Raw genomic sequence first — 19,386 nt, 5'->3', positions numbered from 1 at the left:
ACTACTGGACGCGAGACTGTTAAAGTACATTAATACGACCTAGCCAATGCAGTTCAGAAATAAAACAAACCCAGGTGCTAAAATTAAGATTTGGAAAAGCGGCACTCCAACACGTAGACTAGGAATGCCCACTAGTGTTTGGAGCTCCCCACCCAGACACACAATAACCTCTGAAGACTTATGTGTGCTTGCAAGGGGGCTGTCAGGCTTTCCATTTCTGACCAGTGGGTTATAATCATTTCATTTTAGGCAACGCCCTCACTCCAAGGCCAAAAGGGGACAATCCTACTTCCGGACCTTCCCGTCTGCCCTATACACTACAGCGGCAGCGCGGGCCAGAAACCAAACAGCGAGGTCGGCCGGCCAAACACCACCAGCCAGTCGCATCCACCCAGCGCCTCCCCGAGAAAATGGGGCTTCCCATTGGACCAACGTGAGGGCGTGGAGAGCTCCCGATTGGTTTAGAGGAGGGGGCGGGAGAAAGGCGTGCCCTGACGTCATGCCCGCCCCTAACGTATCCCTATTGTTCTGGATTCTGGGAGGGAGGGGAATACAGCGAGGAAGAAAATAAACAGTAACCACCTTTACCGGCCTGTGCAAGCCCCTTTACAGAGCTGGGGTTCCCTCCCACCAACCGAAAGAGCTCCGCCCTCACGCTCCCTCTGCGCCGGGAGATCAGCTGACCGCGGGCAGGCGCAGTCACGTGGCTGGGGCGCGCCCGCCCGTTGTGGCCATGGCGGCCGCAGGTTCCAGTGTGGTGAGGCGAGTGGAAGAGCTCGGGGACCTGGCTCAGGCCCACATACAGCAGCTTAGCGAAGCTGCCGGCGAAGATGGTGAGGGAGCGGAGAAGAGGGGGGCGGGCGGGCTGGCGGTATTTCAAAGCTGGCACTCTACGCCAGTAGGGGCTTGGAGGCTTCGGCCTGTGGTCCGTGTAGCGCCCAGACCAGAGCTACCCAAGGTGTTGCGCTTCTGACCCTCGCTTCAGGGTCGGTTGTCCACCTCCAGGAACTCACGTTGCCTTATGCCAAGGCATTTGCGTCGAAACTGCATTTTTCATAACCCATGAAAACCTCTTACATCTCAATCAAATCCGTGCTGCTCTTTATCTTGATAGCGACTGGGAAAAGGTTAAAATCTGGATAAAAGTACGAAAGTTTAAATGAGTGGTTGAAGCTGACTGATAGTACACAAATAAGTAATGGTTGTTTTGGGTGCAGTAAAGATAGCTAGGCGTGTATAACAGTTACACTTTTTCATTGCTGCGTTATAAATTTCTGTCTTCTGTTTTGGACTCTAAACCCAACTGTAAATAGTATTCTACAGCAGAGCTTTACACTGGTATAGTTTGGATGATTCTTTCGTATACATCACCTCAGTTCTCACAAGGGCTCTGTTAGTGTTAGAACACTTGTTTGGAAATGTCTAAGTGGTTTCCTTAGGACAGACCGGCTTAGAGAATTACCCGGACTTTTATTTTTTTATTATTTATTTATTTATTTACTTCGACTTTTAGTTTTAAATCCAATTCTCTTTTATTACATTTCAGCTTCCTATTATTTTTGAGTTTTGAGCCTTTACTACAGATAGGTTTTTAAATTCTTGTGGACTGACTCATTGTCATCAGACTCAAGGAAAATAGTAGTGGAACATTTTGCCAGATGATTGATTGTTGGTGAATTTATTGAGTAGGGTCCACAATGAAATGGCTCAAGTTCCAGTGAAGATTATTTGCTGGATTATCTTTTCTTAGGAGTATGTTCTTCAAAACCCACAGATCACCCTGAAGATTTCTTTTTCAGTGTGTGGTAAGCAAATCCAAGGATTCACAAGAATAGTTTATGGACTGTAATGGCTATTACCTGGAAGTGTACCCAGGTTACCTTACATTACATTACAGTGATCTCCACCCCACCCCAGCTCCATTTAAACCAGTCTAAAGAGATTGAAGAGTGTTTTTTATTCATTTATCACTGAACCCGAAAGCCGTTCTCATTTTCCCATGGAAGAGTTCTTTTATTCAGACTAGAATGAGGGGTGGAAGTAAAAGTAAAGTGCTATATATTTTTGTTGGGAGACTTTATTCATTTTTAAGGATTTTATTTTTAAGTAATCTGTACACACAACATGGGGCTCGAACCTACAACCGTAAGATTAAGAGTCGCATGCTCTACCAGCTGATCTAGCCAGGCGCTCCTTGTTGGGAGACTTTAAAGTTGTGAAAATTTACTAAAATTAAAATGATAGTGATCCATGTTATGAACTATTAATCAGTATTAATAGCAAGATTTTCTTATTTTATGAAGTTTAATTAAAACATGGTTTCATGTTTGAACTGAACTTGGCATTCTTTTTTTTTTAAGATTTTATTTGAGAGTGAGAAAGCAAGAGACAGAGCAAGAGCGGAGGGGGAGGGGCAGAGGGAGAAGGAGAAGCAGACTCCCTGCTGAGCATGGAGCCAGAAGGGTGGATGCGGGCTTGATCCCAGGACCCTGGGATCATGACCTGGGCAGAAGGCGGATGCTTAACTGACTGAGCCACCCAGGTGCCCCTGAACTTGGCATTCTTTTCCACACAACAAAAATAATATTCACTCAAAATGTGCCCTTTAATGTAGCAACTATGTATTTATATTAGGTTATAGGGATTGATAGTTCCTATTTTCTACTTCAAATTAGATCAGATGCAGCCACATATTCCATCTAAGAATGTTCTTTTTATTACTAAGTCAGTTTTTGTTTATTTCTCATTGTACAAACACAATGTGTTTACTATATGGAAGTATGCCACGAGAGGGACTTTTTTCAGGATTATGTAAGAATCACTTGTCTTTGCCTTGCCAATCTTTTCTTTGACTGAATGGTTCCAGTAAAAGTATTGCATTTTATAAAAGTTTGCATAACCCCCCTCCCCTGTACTTACAAATTTATGTGAGCTACTCCTTCAGCATTGGTTTACTGAATTCAGTGCAAGTCTTTACGTTTAAAATAATTTTGGAATTTAAAGAAGAAAATATCAACTCAGTTTCTAAAGAAGCACATAAAGAGTGCCATGTTCCATACAATTTCACTTCACAGTAGAATCTTTTTTTCTGGATTGTATAGATGCTACTTCGGGGCTGGGGAGAGATGGGAGGGCAGTTCAGGTGAATAGTGGACTTTAAAAGCAGTCAGTCTGGTTTAGATACAGATTAGGCCTCCCCTAGGAAAACTTGAGGTCATAGTATGATTAACAGCAGACATAACTAAAGCTGGTGGTGCCTTTACTTCAACAGTGAACAGCTTATCTATTTGTGTTAAGTGCTAAAGCTGGATCAGATGGGCCTGCACCAAGTATTACACTTTCTGTCCATTGGCTAGTGTTGGAAAGGGTATATATTTCAGAAGGGAAGTACAGAGGGGCAAACTCAAGGACCTTTGTGTCTAAATTTGACAAGAGATGGTGCAGAAGGGTAGATAGATAGAACCTTGGTATGGACACTTTGTAGGTTATGGAGGAAAAATCCATAAGAAAAAGTGAAACCACAGAAGCAAAGGGAATATGCCATTAGAGAGAGGGGAGAAATTAGACAATGTAGAGGAGAGGGAGGGTGAATTGTTTTTAGAGGACATATTAGAATACTCAGTTCCTTCTTTGAAGGAATTAGGTAATTTGTTCCATTTCTAGGTTTTTAAAGGAATAAAATATGTAGATGGATTATAATTGTAACAGCTACTTACATACATAAATACATAAGCACATGATAAAGTTATAATTGCTCAGAGCTTACATTTTATGAGGCATTTGATTTAATCGTTTTAGAAAATACATTTATGAAATAAGTTCAGTGGAAGACCTTTCTGTAGATTTATGTGTATTGTTTGTACTGTTCCAATAAAAGTTTTAAATTTATTACTTACACATTGTGTGTGAACATCATAAAAGCAGCATTATGAAAATGAAAATACAAATTGCATTTATGAAATGACAGCTGGACCTAGGAAGTTCATTCTAGCTTTTCAGAATAAATTACCACGATAAATTTGTTAAGAAAGATTAGGCATTATGACATACTTCATGTTTTACAAAAGATACTATTACTACCATGCTGCTTCTTCAGTGCTGTAACATAATATCATTTCAGATACACCATTTTTGTTTAACACTTTGAAACTTATGAAATAATCTTCACATTTTTATCTCTTACAGATCACTTTTTAATTCGGGCCTCTGCAGCTCTAGAAAAATTGAAACTTCTGTGTGGAGAAGACAAAGAATGTTCAAATCCATCAAATCTTCTAGAACTTTATACACAGGTACTGAAACAGATGTGATTTCTGACATGTTATGGAGAAGATTGCTTATATAAGATGACTGACTCCAAAGTTTAGGTGTAGCGAAAACAGTTTATTCTCTATTTAAAGTGTTTGATTTGGGGGGCACCTGGTTGACTCAGTGAGTAGAGCATGCAACTCTTCATCTCGGGGTTGTAAGTTAGAGCACCAGGTTGGGTGTAGAGATTACTTAAAAATAAAAACTTTAAAATAAAAATAAAGTGTTTAATTTTCATCAAAAAAACCTGTGTATATAAAACAGAGAGACTTGAAACTTTGAGGCAATATACAGAAAAGTAAGATTTATTATCTAATGTGTTGAGGAAAAAAATCTTGTGGATAAGAGAACTGCTTCCCTTTATATATAATTAAGCAAAACACTAATACATGTAATTTCCAAGTTCTTGAAGGTTATTAAGAGGGAATGAAGGTCTCTGTGAAGTCCCTGATTATTTTTTTCCCCCTGAAATTCATCTTTTCTTGGGATTCTCAACACGACTCTCCTGCTATTGTCATGTAGGTCTATAAGATTTTTCTGTGTCCCCACCCCCATTTTTTACTTTCCTTTCAAATTCAGGTCACTGTATGGACAAGACCTGTTTTCTTGGTTTTCTCAAACACTGCTGAGGCAAGATGACATTAAAAAACACAATTTCATATGTAACTAACATTGCTATAGCACTTCATAGTTGACATAGTGCTTCATATGCCCTTACATGATTGTGAAAGTATAATAAAGATGAAGTGGTTATAGAAACTAAACTTAAGATAAGCTTCCAGAGTACACAGTTTACACTTAGGTGCCTGGCACTCTGCTTTCTGTTAGGAAATACATAAAGCTGAGTTCTGCCGTCAGATATCATGGTTGAATGAGCCTGTAACAACTTGTACTTAAACCCTGAAGGGCCCGCTGTTACTTGGCAGAGCTTTGCCCGGCTTTCCTTCCCTTTGGAAAACTCCGTGCTTGTTCCATGTCTTTCACATGGGAGAGTTCTAAACATTTTATTTATTTATTTATTTATTTATTTATTTATTTATTTATTTATTTATTATTTTTATTTTAAGTAGGCTCCATGCCCAACATGGGGCTTTAAACTCATAACCCTGAGATCAAGAGTCACATGCTCTACTGACTGAGCCAGCTAGGTGCCCCTAAACATTTTAATTTATTTCTAAAGATAAGATGAAAGACCTAGAGATACAGATTTAAATTCCCCAGGCCTCCTTGGACCCTAATGTTGGTTCTGAATCAACAGATAATTATCCATAGGATAATGATCTTGCCCTTCCTGGTGTAGGCCTTCCACACAAGAACACTTAGCACTTAAGTAACCCTATATGCTAGTTAGTTATATGCTTTACATAAGTTAATTCATTTTATCCTCAAAGCAAGGGAACTTTGAAAAGCCATTTCTTCTTTTTTACCACTAAAAGAAAATTGACTTGTCCTTGGTTAGTTAGGTGATTTAGTGGTAGACCTCAGTTTCCTTAGTCTTAGTCCAATAAATTAAAAAAAGAGAAAGGGTTGGGTAGTTTTAAGGTACTTGAACAGAGCATCTTATATTTAGGAATGCTGGGGATTTAGTGTTTAAATTACATAATATTGGTGATATGCTGCCTTTATTGGGTGGCAGGATACATATCCTCCAAATGCTGATTCTGCATTTGAGGAAACAAATCCTTTGAAGATTCAATATATAAAACTAGAGGTATTGACCTTAAATTGATATAGCAAGCATTTAGAAAATGTTCAAGAAATATATATGTGTAAATTGCAAAGAACATAAAATTATATTTTTCATAATTATATGTGATTAGCTTATCTAAAGTCTCCATTTTATTTACTTACCTTTTTGGGAGAAGCAAGATCATTAATTCAATGTTTTAGTAAAATACCTATGAAGTTTCCTGTAAAGTCCATCTGAGATTATATTTTTCTATATATTTACAGATTCTATATATATACAGATTATATTTTTCTAGACATTTTTCCTACTTTTCAAATTTAAATATTGTGCTGGAAGATTTAACTGTCTAATAAGGCGCCTGTATATGTAAAGTTAAACTGTAAGAATCATTCATGTTTTTATGGATACTCCTTTTTTTCTTCCTTTTACTTCAGGCTATTTTGGACATGACATATTTTGAGGAGAACAAACTAGTAGATGAAGATTTTCCTGAAGACTCTTCACAGAAAGTAAAAGAGCTGATCAGTTTTCTTTCAGAACCAGAAATTTTAGTTAAAGAAAATAATATGCATCCAAAAGTAAGTTTTGCACTCCTATAAATAATAATGAAATGGTGCTGATTCTTGCTGTATTGCTCTTCAGAGTCTGTAATTTTTCCTCTGGAATGTGTCTTTGTCTCTGTTTTAGATTAAGATTAAAGGAAGGATATATGAGAGTTTAACATTTCAGAACAACATCATAACTAAAGTATCACATATATGTTTCAGAATGTTTGCATGATGGAATTGTGTTGGAATTAATGGTGCCTGATCATTTTCTAAACACAGATTATTTACTGTTTCTGTTCCCTTTACTTTTGCAGGTACTGTTTTCTTGAAGGTCCCTAGTGATCTAATTACCACATCTCTTTTGTCCTTTTTACAGTTCTCACCCCCCTGGACATTTGCTGCCTTCCTTCCCATTGGTCACCTCATCCCTCTGAGGTCCTGCATGCTCCTCTTCATGTCTCATAGCCTTGCTCTTGCTCTTCCCCAGGCATCTCCCTTCTCTCCCATCCTGGAAAGATAGGCCCTTGCCAAGGATATCTTCTTAATCCTCTGATCCTCTGTTCTGTCTTTGCTTCATAACTTGTTCACTTGCTTTTTACTGTCCTCTCTGTTTAGATTCCAAGATTTTTATTTCTAGACCTGGCTACTCTTTCAAGCAAATAATTCTTCAACTGCTGGCTCTCTTTACCTAGATTTTTTTTTCTCTGTGTGTTTATCAGGGGATGCTAACTGTGGAAATACATAATCTCAAGTTTTAGATGTACAGCACAGTAAAAATTTGATTGATTGATTTTTTTTTAGAGGGAGAGAGAATGAAATCACAAAGGCCTCATTTTAGGAAGCTTAACTCAGCATCTGCCTTCGGCTCAGTCATGATCCCGGGGTCCTGGGATCAAGCTCAGAAGGAGCCTGCTTCTCCCTCTTCCTGCCAATGCCCCTGCTTATACTTTCTCTGTCAAATAAATAAATAAAATCTTTTTTTTTTTAAGATTTTATTTATTTGAGAGAGAGAGAATGAGAGATAGAGAGCACGGGAGGGAAGAGGGTCAGAGGGAGAAGCAGACTCCCTGCTGAGCAGGGAGCCCGACTCATGACCTGAGCTGAAGGCAGTCGCCTAACCAACTGAGCCACCCAGGCACCCAATAAATAAAATCTTTAAAAAAAAAAAGGAAGCTTAACTCAGGAAGCAGCATTTATTTATTTGAGAGACAGAAAGAGTGCTTGCATGCATGAGGGAGCTAGAGTGGGGGGGAGGGGCAGAGGAAGAGGGACAAGCAGGCTCCCCACTGAGCAGGGAGCCTAACGCAGGGCTCCTTCCCAGGACCCTGGCTGGGATCATGACCTGAGCTGAAGGCAGGCACTTAATGGACTGAGCCACCCAGGGGCTGCTAAAAGTTTGATTTATTAAAACTGTTTTATATATATCTTCATTATTTTATTCTAGCAATAGTACAAATAACTGTGATCTTGTTTCAAGTAACATTTCTGAAAAGTTATCCTTTTTTAAAATTTTTATTGAAGTATTGTTGACATACAATGTCACATTAGTTTCAAGTGTACAAGGTAGTGATTCAGCAACTCTGTATGTTGTGCTATGCTTATAAGTGTAGCTACATCTTATAAGGCTATTAAAATACCATTGTACCTTTTTTCCCCTGTGACTTAACTGATTCCATAACTGGAAGCCTGTACTCACCTTTACCCATTTTGCCCATCTCTCTGGCAACCATCAGTTTGTCTCTGTATTTATGAGTCTGATTCTGCTTTTTGTTTATTCATTTGTTTTGTTTTTTAGATTTCACATGTAAGTGAAATCATATGGTATTTGTCTTTCTCTTTCTGACTTATTTCACTTAGCTATCTAAGTGATATCTAAGTCTATCCATGTTGTCACAAATGGCAAGATTTCATTCTTTTTTATGGCTGAATAATAATCCTTTGTATATATACACCACATTTTTACCCACTTATTCATTGATGGACATTTGGGTTGCTTCCATATCTTGGCTATTGTAAATAATGCTGCAGTAAACATAGGGGTGCGTGTATTGTTTCAAATTAGTCTTTGTTTTGGGTAAATACCCACTAGTGGAATTACGCACGAGTGGATCCACTACTGGATCATATGGTACTTCTATTTTTAATTTTTTGAGGAACCTCCAAATTGTTTTCTACAGTGGCTGCACCAATTTACATTCCTGCCTACAGTGTATGATGGTTCCTTTTTCTCCAAATCCTTACTACCACTTGTTATTTCTTGTCTTTTTGATTCTAGCCATTCTGACAGGTGCAAGGTGGTATCTCATTGTTTTGATTTGCATTTCCCTGATGATTAGTGATGTTGAGCATCTTTTCATATGTTCTTTGGCCATCTCTATGTCGTCTTTTGAAAAGTATCTATTCAGGTCCTCTGTTCACTTTTTGATTGTATTATTTGGGGTTTTTTGGTGTTAAGTTGTAGGAGTTCTTTATGTGTTTTGGATATTAACCCCTTATCAGATATATCATTTGCACATATCTTCTCCCATTCAGCAGGTTGCATTTTGATTTTGCAGATGGTTTCCTTTGCTGTGCAGAAGCTTTTTATTTTGGTGTAGTCTCAGTAGTTTATCTTTGCTTTTGTTTCCCTTGCTTCAGGAGACATACCTGGAAAAGTGTTGCTAAGACCAATATCAAAGAAATTACTGCCTGTGTTTTCTTCTAGGAGTTTTATGGTTTCACGTCTTACATTTCGATCTTTAATCCATTTTGAGTTTATTTTTGTTTATGGTGTAAGAAAGTAGTCCATTTTCATTCTTTTGCATGGAGCTGTCCAGTTTTCCCACACCACTTATTGAATGAAAAGTTATCTTTTTAATCAGATTATGAAAAACTTATATTTTAGATATATTAGAATTGGCTACTAAAATACTGAAACACTATTTTCTAAAAAATTGTAAATTGGAGTAGTTATTTAATTTTCATGTAGCAATAGATTTCTATACTTCTGATTCAAAGTAAGGCATTCATGTGTAAGTAGCTTAAGTAAAGGGGAAATTTCGTGAAATGAAAGTGTTTTGAATTGCTCAATATTTTGAAATTAATTTTGATTTTTACAGATGCAAGGTTTCTTTTTTTAACTATGTCTTTGTTGTTTCAGCCCTGCGATTTGCTTGGGGATGAACTCCTAGAATGTCTCTCTTGGAGACGGGGAGCCCTGCTCTATATGTATTGTCATTCTCTGACCAAAAGGAGAGAGTGGCTCACAAGAAAATCCAGTTTGCTTAAAAAGGTAAAGGGGCATTCCTTATGCATTTTTGATCATTGACATTTATAGGTTTCAAAAAACTGTCCTTGATGTAGTAAGAAAAGTAGTGGAGTCAACAGTCTGGGTTTACATTCCAGCTCTTTTACTTGCTAGCTATGTATTCTTAAACAAATTGGAATTATTGTGAAGATTAAATAAGATAACATGTGAAAGCCTTTGTAAACTGGTAAATTCTATGTGCTTTTTTTAAGTTTTGAATTTTTATTTTTTAAAATACAAGCTAGACAGTCTTTATTAATTTCTAAGCGTAGTTCTGGCCTGAAGAGAACAAACTTGGTTGTGAGCCTGTCTCGTCAGCAGATCACTCATAAAGAACCATCATGACCGTGCTGCTAGAACATTGTAGCCCTCTGATTGATCTTGATTCTGTAAATCAGTAAATCTTAGTGTTAAGTATCACTAAGGAGTCTAACTTGAGTTGATTATACACATGGTTTATATGGGCCTGGAAGTGAGAGGTCACACTTGATATAAAAGCTTGATCATACTATTTCTAAATTATAATAAGTACATACATGTTTTAATAAATTGTTACTGAACTCATCTTTATTATCTTTATCCTTTTCTTCCTCTGATAACATTTTTGACAAGTATAGTACTGAATCGTGTTCTTGGTTAATTTTCTTTTCCCCATATGTTTTTGCTAATTGGAGCATTTGGAAGGTTACATTTATAAAAGTTTTGGGGGTGGTGGGTTCTTCTACCACTGTAATATAATAACCATAAGATACATCTACATATTAGCCAATTTTCTCTTGAGTAAAGAATGGGGAAAAAATTAACATTTGAAGTTTCTACAGTTCTGTATATAATATTTGCAATTCTTTGGCTTTGACTTTCATTTAGTACCTTATTGATGGAATCAGTTACTTGCTACAGATGCTAAATTATCGGTGTCCTATCCAGTTAAATGAAGGAGTTTCTTTCCAAGATTTGGGCACAGCTAAATTACTGAGTGAAGGTAATGTGATCTCTTTTTGAAGTTTTCTGTTTTAAAGGTTTTCAAAAAATTTTAAGTTTATTAGACGTAACTCTGACTTAAATGAATTTCGAGTTATATACCAAAAAGTAATAAAAGGGCTTTTAAAAAATTTAAATATCTTCTCATGTAACAGAAAAATACTGCTAATCTCTTTATAGCAATTCTGGGAGAATTATATATCATGTTGCTCTTTCACATAAAAACGGTCTGGAGCTGGTTATGGTGGCTCCAAGGCATCATCAGGTTCCTACCTTTTTCCTCCAACCTCTTCAGAACTACGGCCTATAGCCTCAGAGGGAGGCACTTTATATAGACTAGCATGAAAATAGCACTTCCCAGAGTTGTGCAGCATGAATCCCCATTGAGGATACTGCATTCTCAGTGTCTTAGGATGCTTTTGAAGCTCTTTCATCTCACCTATGTTTCAGTCTATAGGAATGGCAAAAGGATGTTTCTTTCAGCCAAGTCTAAAAGAGCAACCTTCTTAGAAGTTTTTGACACTAAAACTTCCACCTACATTTCACTGGCAAGAATTTAATCACATGACTTCATACAGGTACAAGGGAACTTGAGATGTACAGGATAGCCCTTTACCTGATACATTGCCATCCCAAATAAAATTGTCTCTTAACTAAGAAAGAAGGGAAGAACGAGTATCTGGTGGCAACTGTTAGTTCTTGTCGTAAATATCTATGCACTTAAAAATGTTAGGAACTGGGGGCGCCTGGGTGGCTCAGTCGTTAAGCGTCTGCCTTTGGCTCAGGTCATGATCTCAGGGTCCTGGGATCGAGCCCCGCTTCGGGGTCCCTGCTCAGCGGGGAGCCTGCTTGTGTTCCCACTCTCGCTGTCTCTCTCTCTCTGTCAAATAAATAAATAAAAAATCTTAAAAAATAAATGTTAGGAACTGGATGAATATAGAGCATCATTTGGGGTTTAGATTGAGATGTGGGAGGGAAGAACCACTTATTTTTACCATCTTTTTGTTAAGTGGAGGAACTGAGGTCCTGATAAGCCAGATGACCTCTCAAAGGTCACATACCTGGCAAGTGACCTTCGATTATATGTGTAAACTTTGTTTTATACTTCATCTGAAAATTTGAAATTATACCTCATCTGAAATCAAATATGGAAAATAAAACTTAGGGAAAATTCTGTAGTTTAATTTTATAAGTATTTTAATTATTTTTCTTTGTTAGCTTCTGTAGACTTCTTCATTTTATTTGAAAACATTGCTTAGAAAAAACAGCATGATTTAAGTGTCATTAATAGGTGACTGCTGAAAGTTACTACTTTCAGTTAATTCAGGCAAGTAGCTTGTCCTAAAAATTGTGAATACCAAGTGCCATTCCAGTGGGCCTGATATTTTGACGAACATGGGGTATTTTGACTTATTTATATAGGAAGTATTTATTTCAGATAACTAATAAAGTGATTAGCTGCATTGAGAATGGCCTTTCTAAAATCTCACCCACCCACATGGATTGATATAAAAGAAAAAGCAGGGATGGGCACCAAAGCCTATTTAGAACCAAAGAAAGTAGGAAGATCAGCAATTTCCCTTATTCTCCCATTTCTAGTCATAGGGTAGGATACTTTTATGGCCTGGAATTTTCTCTAGGATATTTGTGGTATTGGTGTCTTCTCTTAAATCGTAATTTGATTGCACTGGCTCCTAGCTTCCACTACTTCTTCCAACAGGACAATCAAAAGAGACAGATCTTCTTTCCAAGAAAAAAGAACACATCTGCTCCCTAGCACTTTTGCCACAGGGCTAGATCCTCTTCTGGTGTTAGTTTCTTGTTCTCATCTAAAGCAGTTTGCTCTTCCCTACTTCTTCTCTCTGAAGATGTAGATTAGAAGCCCGCAAACCTATTTTTCATGGGCTGAATTCCTCCTGAGACCCCATTAGAGAGGGGGAAGCATAATTCTGAATTATCCTTAATATTAATTTAAAAAGTTCTATATGAATTATCAAAATATTTTTGTGGCCAGATGTTAATGATAATTTACCCAACTTTAGGTAAAACTCAAAGCAGTGTATACTTAGTATGATTGTTATTTCTTTTTCCAAGGTGAGAATCATTTTGTCGTTCTCTGAACATTACTTATATGCCATTACATTTTCAGCTTTTAAAAATTACCAAATAATGTCTTCAGTAAGCCTCTTTATGTCATTTCTGAGCCTCATTCTTCTGTGGGCCCTTATAGAAATAGCCTTGTCAGGATAATCCTGGACTCAAGTGGGTTAAATCAAAGTACTGTTGAGCTTTGCACACGCTTGGTTTATGACCTTTTTTATACCATTGAGGATTTCTGCTGCTGCCTTCTCAGCAGCATTTTGGCTCATAGCTTAGCCCAGAACCTGGATTCTAGATCCCCGAAAGGAGCAGCTCTGAACTAGCATCACTAATTGCCTAGGTAGCTTGTTAAAAATTAACAGATTTCTGTGTACCACCTGCAGGGGTCAGTTCAATATATGGAGTCCGGGAATCTGTTTTTAATAAGCTCCCATATTATGATACAGCCAGATTTTAGAAATCACTGTTCCTAGTGGATATCAATCTGGCCACTTTTTTTTTTTCTTCCTGTGGATATCCTCTTTTTGCCCTCATTCTCACTTCATGGGTTATTCTCCCGCTTCCTACCTGCACCCCCCATTATCACATATGTTTCACCAAGTGCACTTGGTAGAATCCTTGGGGAAGTTGAAAGGGAGAAGGTGCCTAATTTACATTGTTCATCTCTTCTGTTGATACTTAATTGTAGTAGTTTAGCATAGTTTCTCTGGATCAGCAGCATCACCTAAGTGCTAGGACTTTGTGAAAAATGCAGATTCACAGACTCAACCCCATACTCGAATCTGAATCTCTAGAGTTGGGGGTGCAGCAATCAACATGTTAGCGTGTCCAGGTCACCCTAAAGTAGGCTCCAGTTTGAGAACCACTCTTTAGCATATAGCCATTCATTCTCTCTAGTAACATTTTCCCACAGGATATCTGTGTCCCCTGTTCAGCAGTCACTCCTTGTTAATATAAACACCGAGGCTTAGACTTGGGCACAAGTTGGATCCCAGATGTCCCCTAGGCAAACACTCCTCCCACCCTTCCCAAGTGGCTTCACTTTGTGGGACATACTTCTGCTCCTCCTCCCAAAGCTCTAGCCTGCTTAAAAGTTCATCCTTCTCTCCATTTTTGTTTCTATCTTTTTATTCCCCTCCACCATTCTTTTTAGGAATAACTAGACAGGGTATAGGATCACAAAAATAAAAAGGATATGCATTCAACAAAATGCCATATCTAATACAAAATATAATTCTGAGTAACATCTAATGCTGTAACCAGCTTTTTCTCTGAGGTTTATGATTTTTTAACTAAAGGAATAGTGAAAAATTACATTTCTTAATATTTATATATTATGTTTGTAACGATACTTTATACTTATACATGTACATAACACTTATATGTATATAATGTTTTATTCATAGAAAGCATAATTAAGTAGTGTAGCCTATCATTTTCATGAATGCAGGCCTCAGATTCTGCTCTTAAGTGACTCTTTTATTGGTGGGTGGTTTAATGAGTCATCTCTCCTGTAAAACCTGTTCTTTCTCTTGGTGATACTAGAACCTGAATTTGAGGTGAGGTGAAGGAGATAGTTGTAGGGACAAATTCTGTGACTATATAAAAAGCTTACAGTAGATTCAAACAATAGAAACTATGATAGATTTGAAAGTTGGATTTTTCTTCTATTTGTGTATCTCTAATACCATCATAGTCATTTCTAATGAGCCATATTAAGTGAGCAGCTGAGATTATGATACTCATTGATTTGAGGTAAACTTTTCTAATCATACATTAAAATAAATCATTTATTTGTATTCTAGTGGCTTCAAGAAGTTAAATAATCATGTATCTTAATGGCATTTTATGGTTTCTAAAACTCTTTTATATATTTTTATTTATGTATTCCTTAAGACAACTTCATAAAATAAGAGGTACGGAATCCTCATTTTTCAGATTTGCAAATGTAGGCTCAAAGTTGCCCAAAATCATAGTCAATAATTTATACCCAGATCTTTTGATTCTAGGTCTATATGTCTACCAAATTAATATATTTAGTGTGCCATAAATATTTAATTATATAATTACTTTATTTCATAACAAGAATGCTTTTAACTCTTGATGACAATCCTACATTGTATTCCTTTTTTTCTGGGAATATAAAGCATCTTGGTTATAATTTAACATCTTTCATAATTTAGAATTATATGGCCTCCTAGGGTCATATTTATGTATGATAATTTCTGTAGACTCTTGTAGAAATACAGGAGGTGTAGAATACTGGAACTGTATCACTGATCCTAGAATATACCCCAAAATAAAAGTTGGGTTCATGAGATTCAAGGAGTCTCTGAATACTCTAAAATTGTATGGAGAATTTAGGGTATATATTCCGGGAGAGGTTCCATTGATTATATTAGCATCTCAAAGAGGTCCTAAAGAGAATCCCAAAAAAGTTAAGAACACAGTGGCCTAAATAATTATTAAAAAAAATTCTCTGACAATACTCTGTTTTTTCGGGGGGATGCGGGTGATGGACCTATTTTATAGGTACAATAGAGATAGAAATGCCAGTTACATGAAGAATGTATTAGTGATAATTCGGGTTTTCTAGTGTAACTGTTAAGTGAGAAGGAAAAATGCTTAATGCCATAAAAGGAATTTATTAGAGTTTAAATAGCCAGGGTTTCTTTTTAAACATTTAAATTCTAATTTCTCAACCTAAATGATTTTCCCAGGAATATTTAGTGACATTCATTTGCTGGCTATGATGTACAGTGGAGAAATGTGTTACTGGGGATTGAAGCATTGTGCAGATCAACAGCCAGAAAATCAAGAAGTGGATTCTGGTGTTTCTGGAGCAAGCTACACGACACAAAAAGAACCCTTGGATTTCCGAGAAGTAGGAGAAAAAATTTTGAAAAAGTATGTATCTGTGTGTGAAGGACCCCTGAAAGAACAAGAATGGAATACAACAAATGCAAAACAAATTTTAAACTTCTTTCAGCATCACACTAACCAGTAAGTTCATCTATTCCTTTTCAAACAGGAAAACAAAACAACCCATGAAATGGAAAAGTTCCAGAAAAGAAGACATATTGACACTGTTTAAGAATGTTACACTACATAAAGATATCCAGCCTGGTTACCTATTTTAATGCCATCACCATTTTTCATTATATGTTTTTAAATCTATGAAAGAACGATTCTTTAATTTCTAAGATGGCATGTATGTTATTCTAACTCAGCCTGAACTGCAGATATTCTATAACTAATACCAAGTAGGAATTGAGTTTAGCTTTACAAGTTTTTCTTTATTGTGACATAAAATTTACCATTTTAAATATCTTTAGGTTATTTTGAAATCTATCTTGAAGTTTACTATGCTTCAGAGATTAAAATCAAGTCACCTTATTGCTTTAGATATATGCTAAGGATATAAAAATTGGCAAAATAAAAAATTACACGACTAGTATTCAGACTCCATTTCCAGAATAAGATAGATAATGAAAGATGCCACAAAAGAAATGTTTCATTTTTGTTTTACCGTTACGCATGGCATTTACAATTTTTATGCTTTTGGGCATTTTATAAAAATTTTCAAGTGATTTTCCTATTTTGTTTAAAAGAAAATGGATGGTTTATCAGATGAAACCAAGTTAGGTTAGTCCATCATTAGCTCATATGTGTTTAGAGTGCACCTTTTCATATGTATTGAAATTTTAATATTTTTGTCTTTAATAGTAGAGATGAGTGATAAAGGCCAGAGAACCTGACTTGCTATCTTGCTTACAGTATTTCTGTCTACCTCAACTCCTGTTGTCATCTTGGGGTGATCTTATAACTTGCTGATATCCTTGACTTCTGCACCAGTGACTTCATCACATTCCAGGAACTTACTCCCATGGCTACACCTTGAATGAATATCACCATCTTCAGTTTCTCTTTCTGAAATCTTAAATTTTAGTAACTGATGACAATTCACATCTTTCCAGCTTTTCACTTCCTCATTTTTACTAATTTTTCTTTCTCCTTTATTTCTGTTCTATCTCTTTAGCTTCTTCACAGCCCCCTTCTCTTGACTGTTCCTCTTTCCCCTAAACCATCAGCCCCTTTCAGATTTTCTTCCTTCCCTATCCAGCCTCAGCCTTATATGGGACACCAGATGAAGTGTTCTCCACAGTCCCTTCAAGTCCATTGTCCCGTTGTCCTGCAGTCTAACCATTCTGCAAGTATCAGCATTGAATTAATCCTGTCACCCACCTTTTCTGGAATGCTGCATCCCATGTGAAGTACATGCAGCCCTTCAGAGTGTAATCCCTATAAGTATCTCAGTTTCAACTTTAGGAGAGCCCTCAGTATAAGCCTTTTGCTTGTTTCTGGTGTTGCTCCTCTCGTTTTTCCTGGTGGCTAATTTAAACCTCTCACTTTCCTCATGAGGTCCTCTGTCCCCTCCCCTAGCATATGGCTCTTGGTCCTTTCTTACAGAAAATTGAGACTATGAGGACTTAAACTTTTATTTCCCAGCTTTGCCCTACTCATTTTCCCCATTTTTAATTTTATTTTATTATGTTATGTTAATCACCATACATTACATCATTAGTTTTGGATGTAGTGTTCCATGATTCATTGTTTGTGCATAACACCCAGTGCTCCACGCAGAACGTGCCCTCTTTAATACCCATCATCAGGCTAACCCATCCCCCCACCCCCTCCCCTCTAGAACCCTCAGTTTGTTTCTCAGAGTCCATAGTCTTTCATAGTTCGTCTCCCCCTCCGATTTCCCCCCCTTCATTTTTCCATTCCTACTATCTTCTTTTTTTTTTTTAGCATATAATGTATTATTTGTTTCAGAAGTACAGGTCTGTGATTCAACAGTCTTACACAATTCACAGTGCTCACCATAGCACATACTCTCCCCAATGTCTATCGCCCAGCCACCCCCTCCCTCCCACCCCCCACCACTCCAGCAACCCTCAGTTTGTTTCCTGAGATTAAGAATTCCTCGTATCAGTGAGGTCATATGATGCATGTCCTTCTCTGATTGACTTATTTCACTCAGCATAACACCCTCCAGTTCCATCCACGTCATTGCAAATGGCAAGATCTCATTCCTTTTGATGGCTGCATAATATTCCATTGTGTATATATACCACATCTTCTCTATCCATTCATCTGTCGACGGACAGCTTGGCTCTTTCCACAGTTTGGCTATTGTGGACGTGGCTGCTGTAAACACCAGGGTGCACATTTTCCCCATTTTTAGAATGGAAGAGGTTGCCTGCTCCCTGTTGAAAGCCAGTCTCTGCCTTTCCTCATTTCCCCCTGGGGCTTCCTTTTCGCTCTGCCTCCCCTGTAGGTGTTGTTCTTCCCTGGAGGTCTAGCCTTTTTCTCTTGATCCCTCTTCTCCCCCTTTTCCTTTCTTCTTTCTCTCTCTCTCTTTTCACTTACTCTTAGGTGATGTCATTCATGGCCATGGCTGCTTCTGACACCTATAATGTTAAGCTGACTTCTAGCCTTGCAGCTTGAATCCCAGCTTCTGCTCTCTCAGCCTTCTTTCTAACTGCCTATTAAATGTCTTCACCCAGATAATTTTAGTAGTTTTAAATTCAATATGTCCAAATAACTAACCCTCATCTTCTATCTAAAATCTTTTTTTGGTTCATGTTTTGGTGGTTTTGATCTTTCACAGTGCAGGGCAACAAAGATTGCCATAATCTAGTTTCTGTCTACCTTCCCTGTTTTATCTCTGCAATGCATCCTATGTAATCATGGTCTAGTCCAGTGTTCCTCAAACATTAAAAACCCAGGCTCCTTTTTGATAAACATTCTGATAGAGCCTCTTGGTATAAGGAAAATCTCTCCCTATCTCTGCCCCTGTCTCCTTGCTTAACCTTACACAACTAAGATTTTTATTTAACATAGCTTTTTAACAAGTTTTACTATAAACATATCTTTTGTGCTTTCCAAGTATAAAGATTTAAATCATTTTTAGTATGGTTTTAGAACCAGAGACTGCCCTCCCCCACCCCTTTTGGAGCATCATGATCAATTGCAAGTACTTTGGTTCCTTTCCTGACATGCTATGTGTTTTTTCCCCTCAGTAGTCTTTGAAGATCTCATTACTTCTGCCTAGAATGCTTTGCCCTTCTTTGTGGCCAGGTGAATACCTACTTATCCTTTAGGGCTCAGCTCCAGTGACACTGTATCCCTAAGGCTTTTTCCAGCCCTTTCCACACAAAGTTAGATGTTCCTTTGCTTCTGCTCCCTTAATCTTCCCTCTCATATTATCAAACAGGTAACACTGCTTTATAGTTCTTTATGAGTTGGTGAACTCCATATTTAAAAAAAAATTTATCTTTATACATTGTGCTTAATGAATAGTAAGCCCTTAGTAATTTTTTTTTTAAATTAATAAGAGACATGGTTCTTAAGTGCTGAACTCTGCACAAAAGGGTTGCTGCTATTGGATTCCAAACTGCCATGCCCTC

The 19,386-nt window shown here is 37.4% G+C and overlaps 1 protein-coding gene across 2 annotated transcripts; it reads left to right on the top strand.

Annotated features, from left to right (window-relative positions):
• The first annotated feature begins 590 nt into the window (after positions 1-590).
• On the top strand, positions 591-16,213 carry RIMOC1 (RAB7A interacting MON1-CCZ1 complex subunit 1). 2 transcript variants are annotated; one of them, XM_028097919.2, is made up of 7 exons: positions 591-833; positions 4,186-4,292; positions 6,433-6,576; positions 9,686-9,817; positions 10,700-10,814; positions 15,634-15,820; positions 15,945-16,213. In XM_028097919.2, the coding sequence occupies exons 1-7, from the start codon at positions 734-736 to the stop codon at positions 16,051-16,053; spliced, it is 894 nt and encodes a 297-aa protein (XP_027953720.2). In that variant the 5' UTR covers positions 591-733; the 3' UTR covers positions 16,054-16,213. The 2 variants fall into 2 exon arrangements, with proteins under 2 accessions (XP_027953720.2, XP_027953721.1); XM_028097920.2 differs by having other exon boundaries at positions 592-833; positions 15,634-16,030.
• The last annotated feature ends 3,173 nt before the right edge of the window (positions 16,214-19,386 follow it).

Source organism: Eumetopias jubatus, unplaced genomic scaffold, assembly GCF_037043125.1.
Source record: "Eumetopias jubatus isolate StellerSeaLion01/CBP00866 unplaced genomic scaffold, mEumJub1_p1.0 scaffold_5, whole genome shotgun sequence".
Taxonomy (NCBI): Eukaryota; Metazoa; Chordata; class Mammalia; order Carnivora; family Otariidae; genus Eumetopias; species Eumetopias jubatus.
Note: the sequence above shows the minus strand (reverse complement) of the source record. Positions and strands in the feature narration are given on the sequence as shown.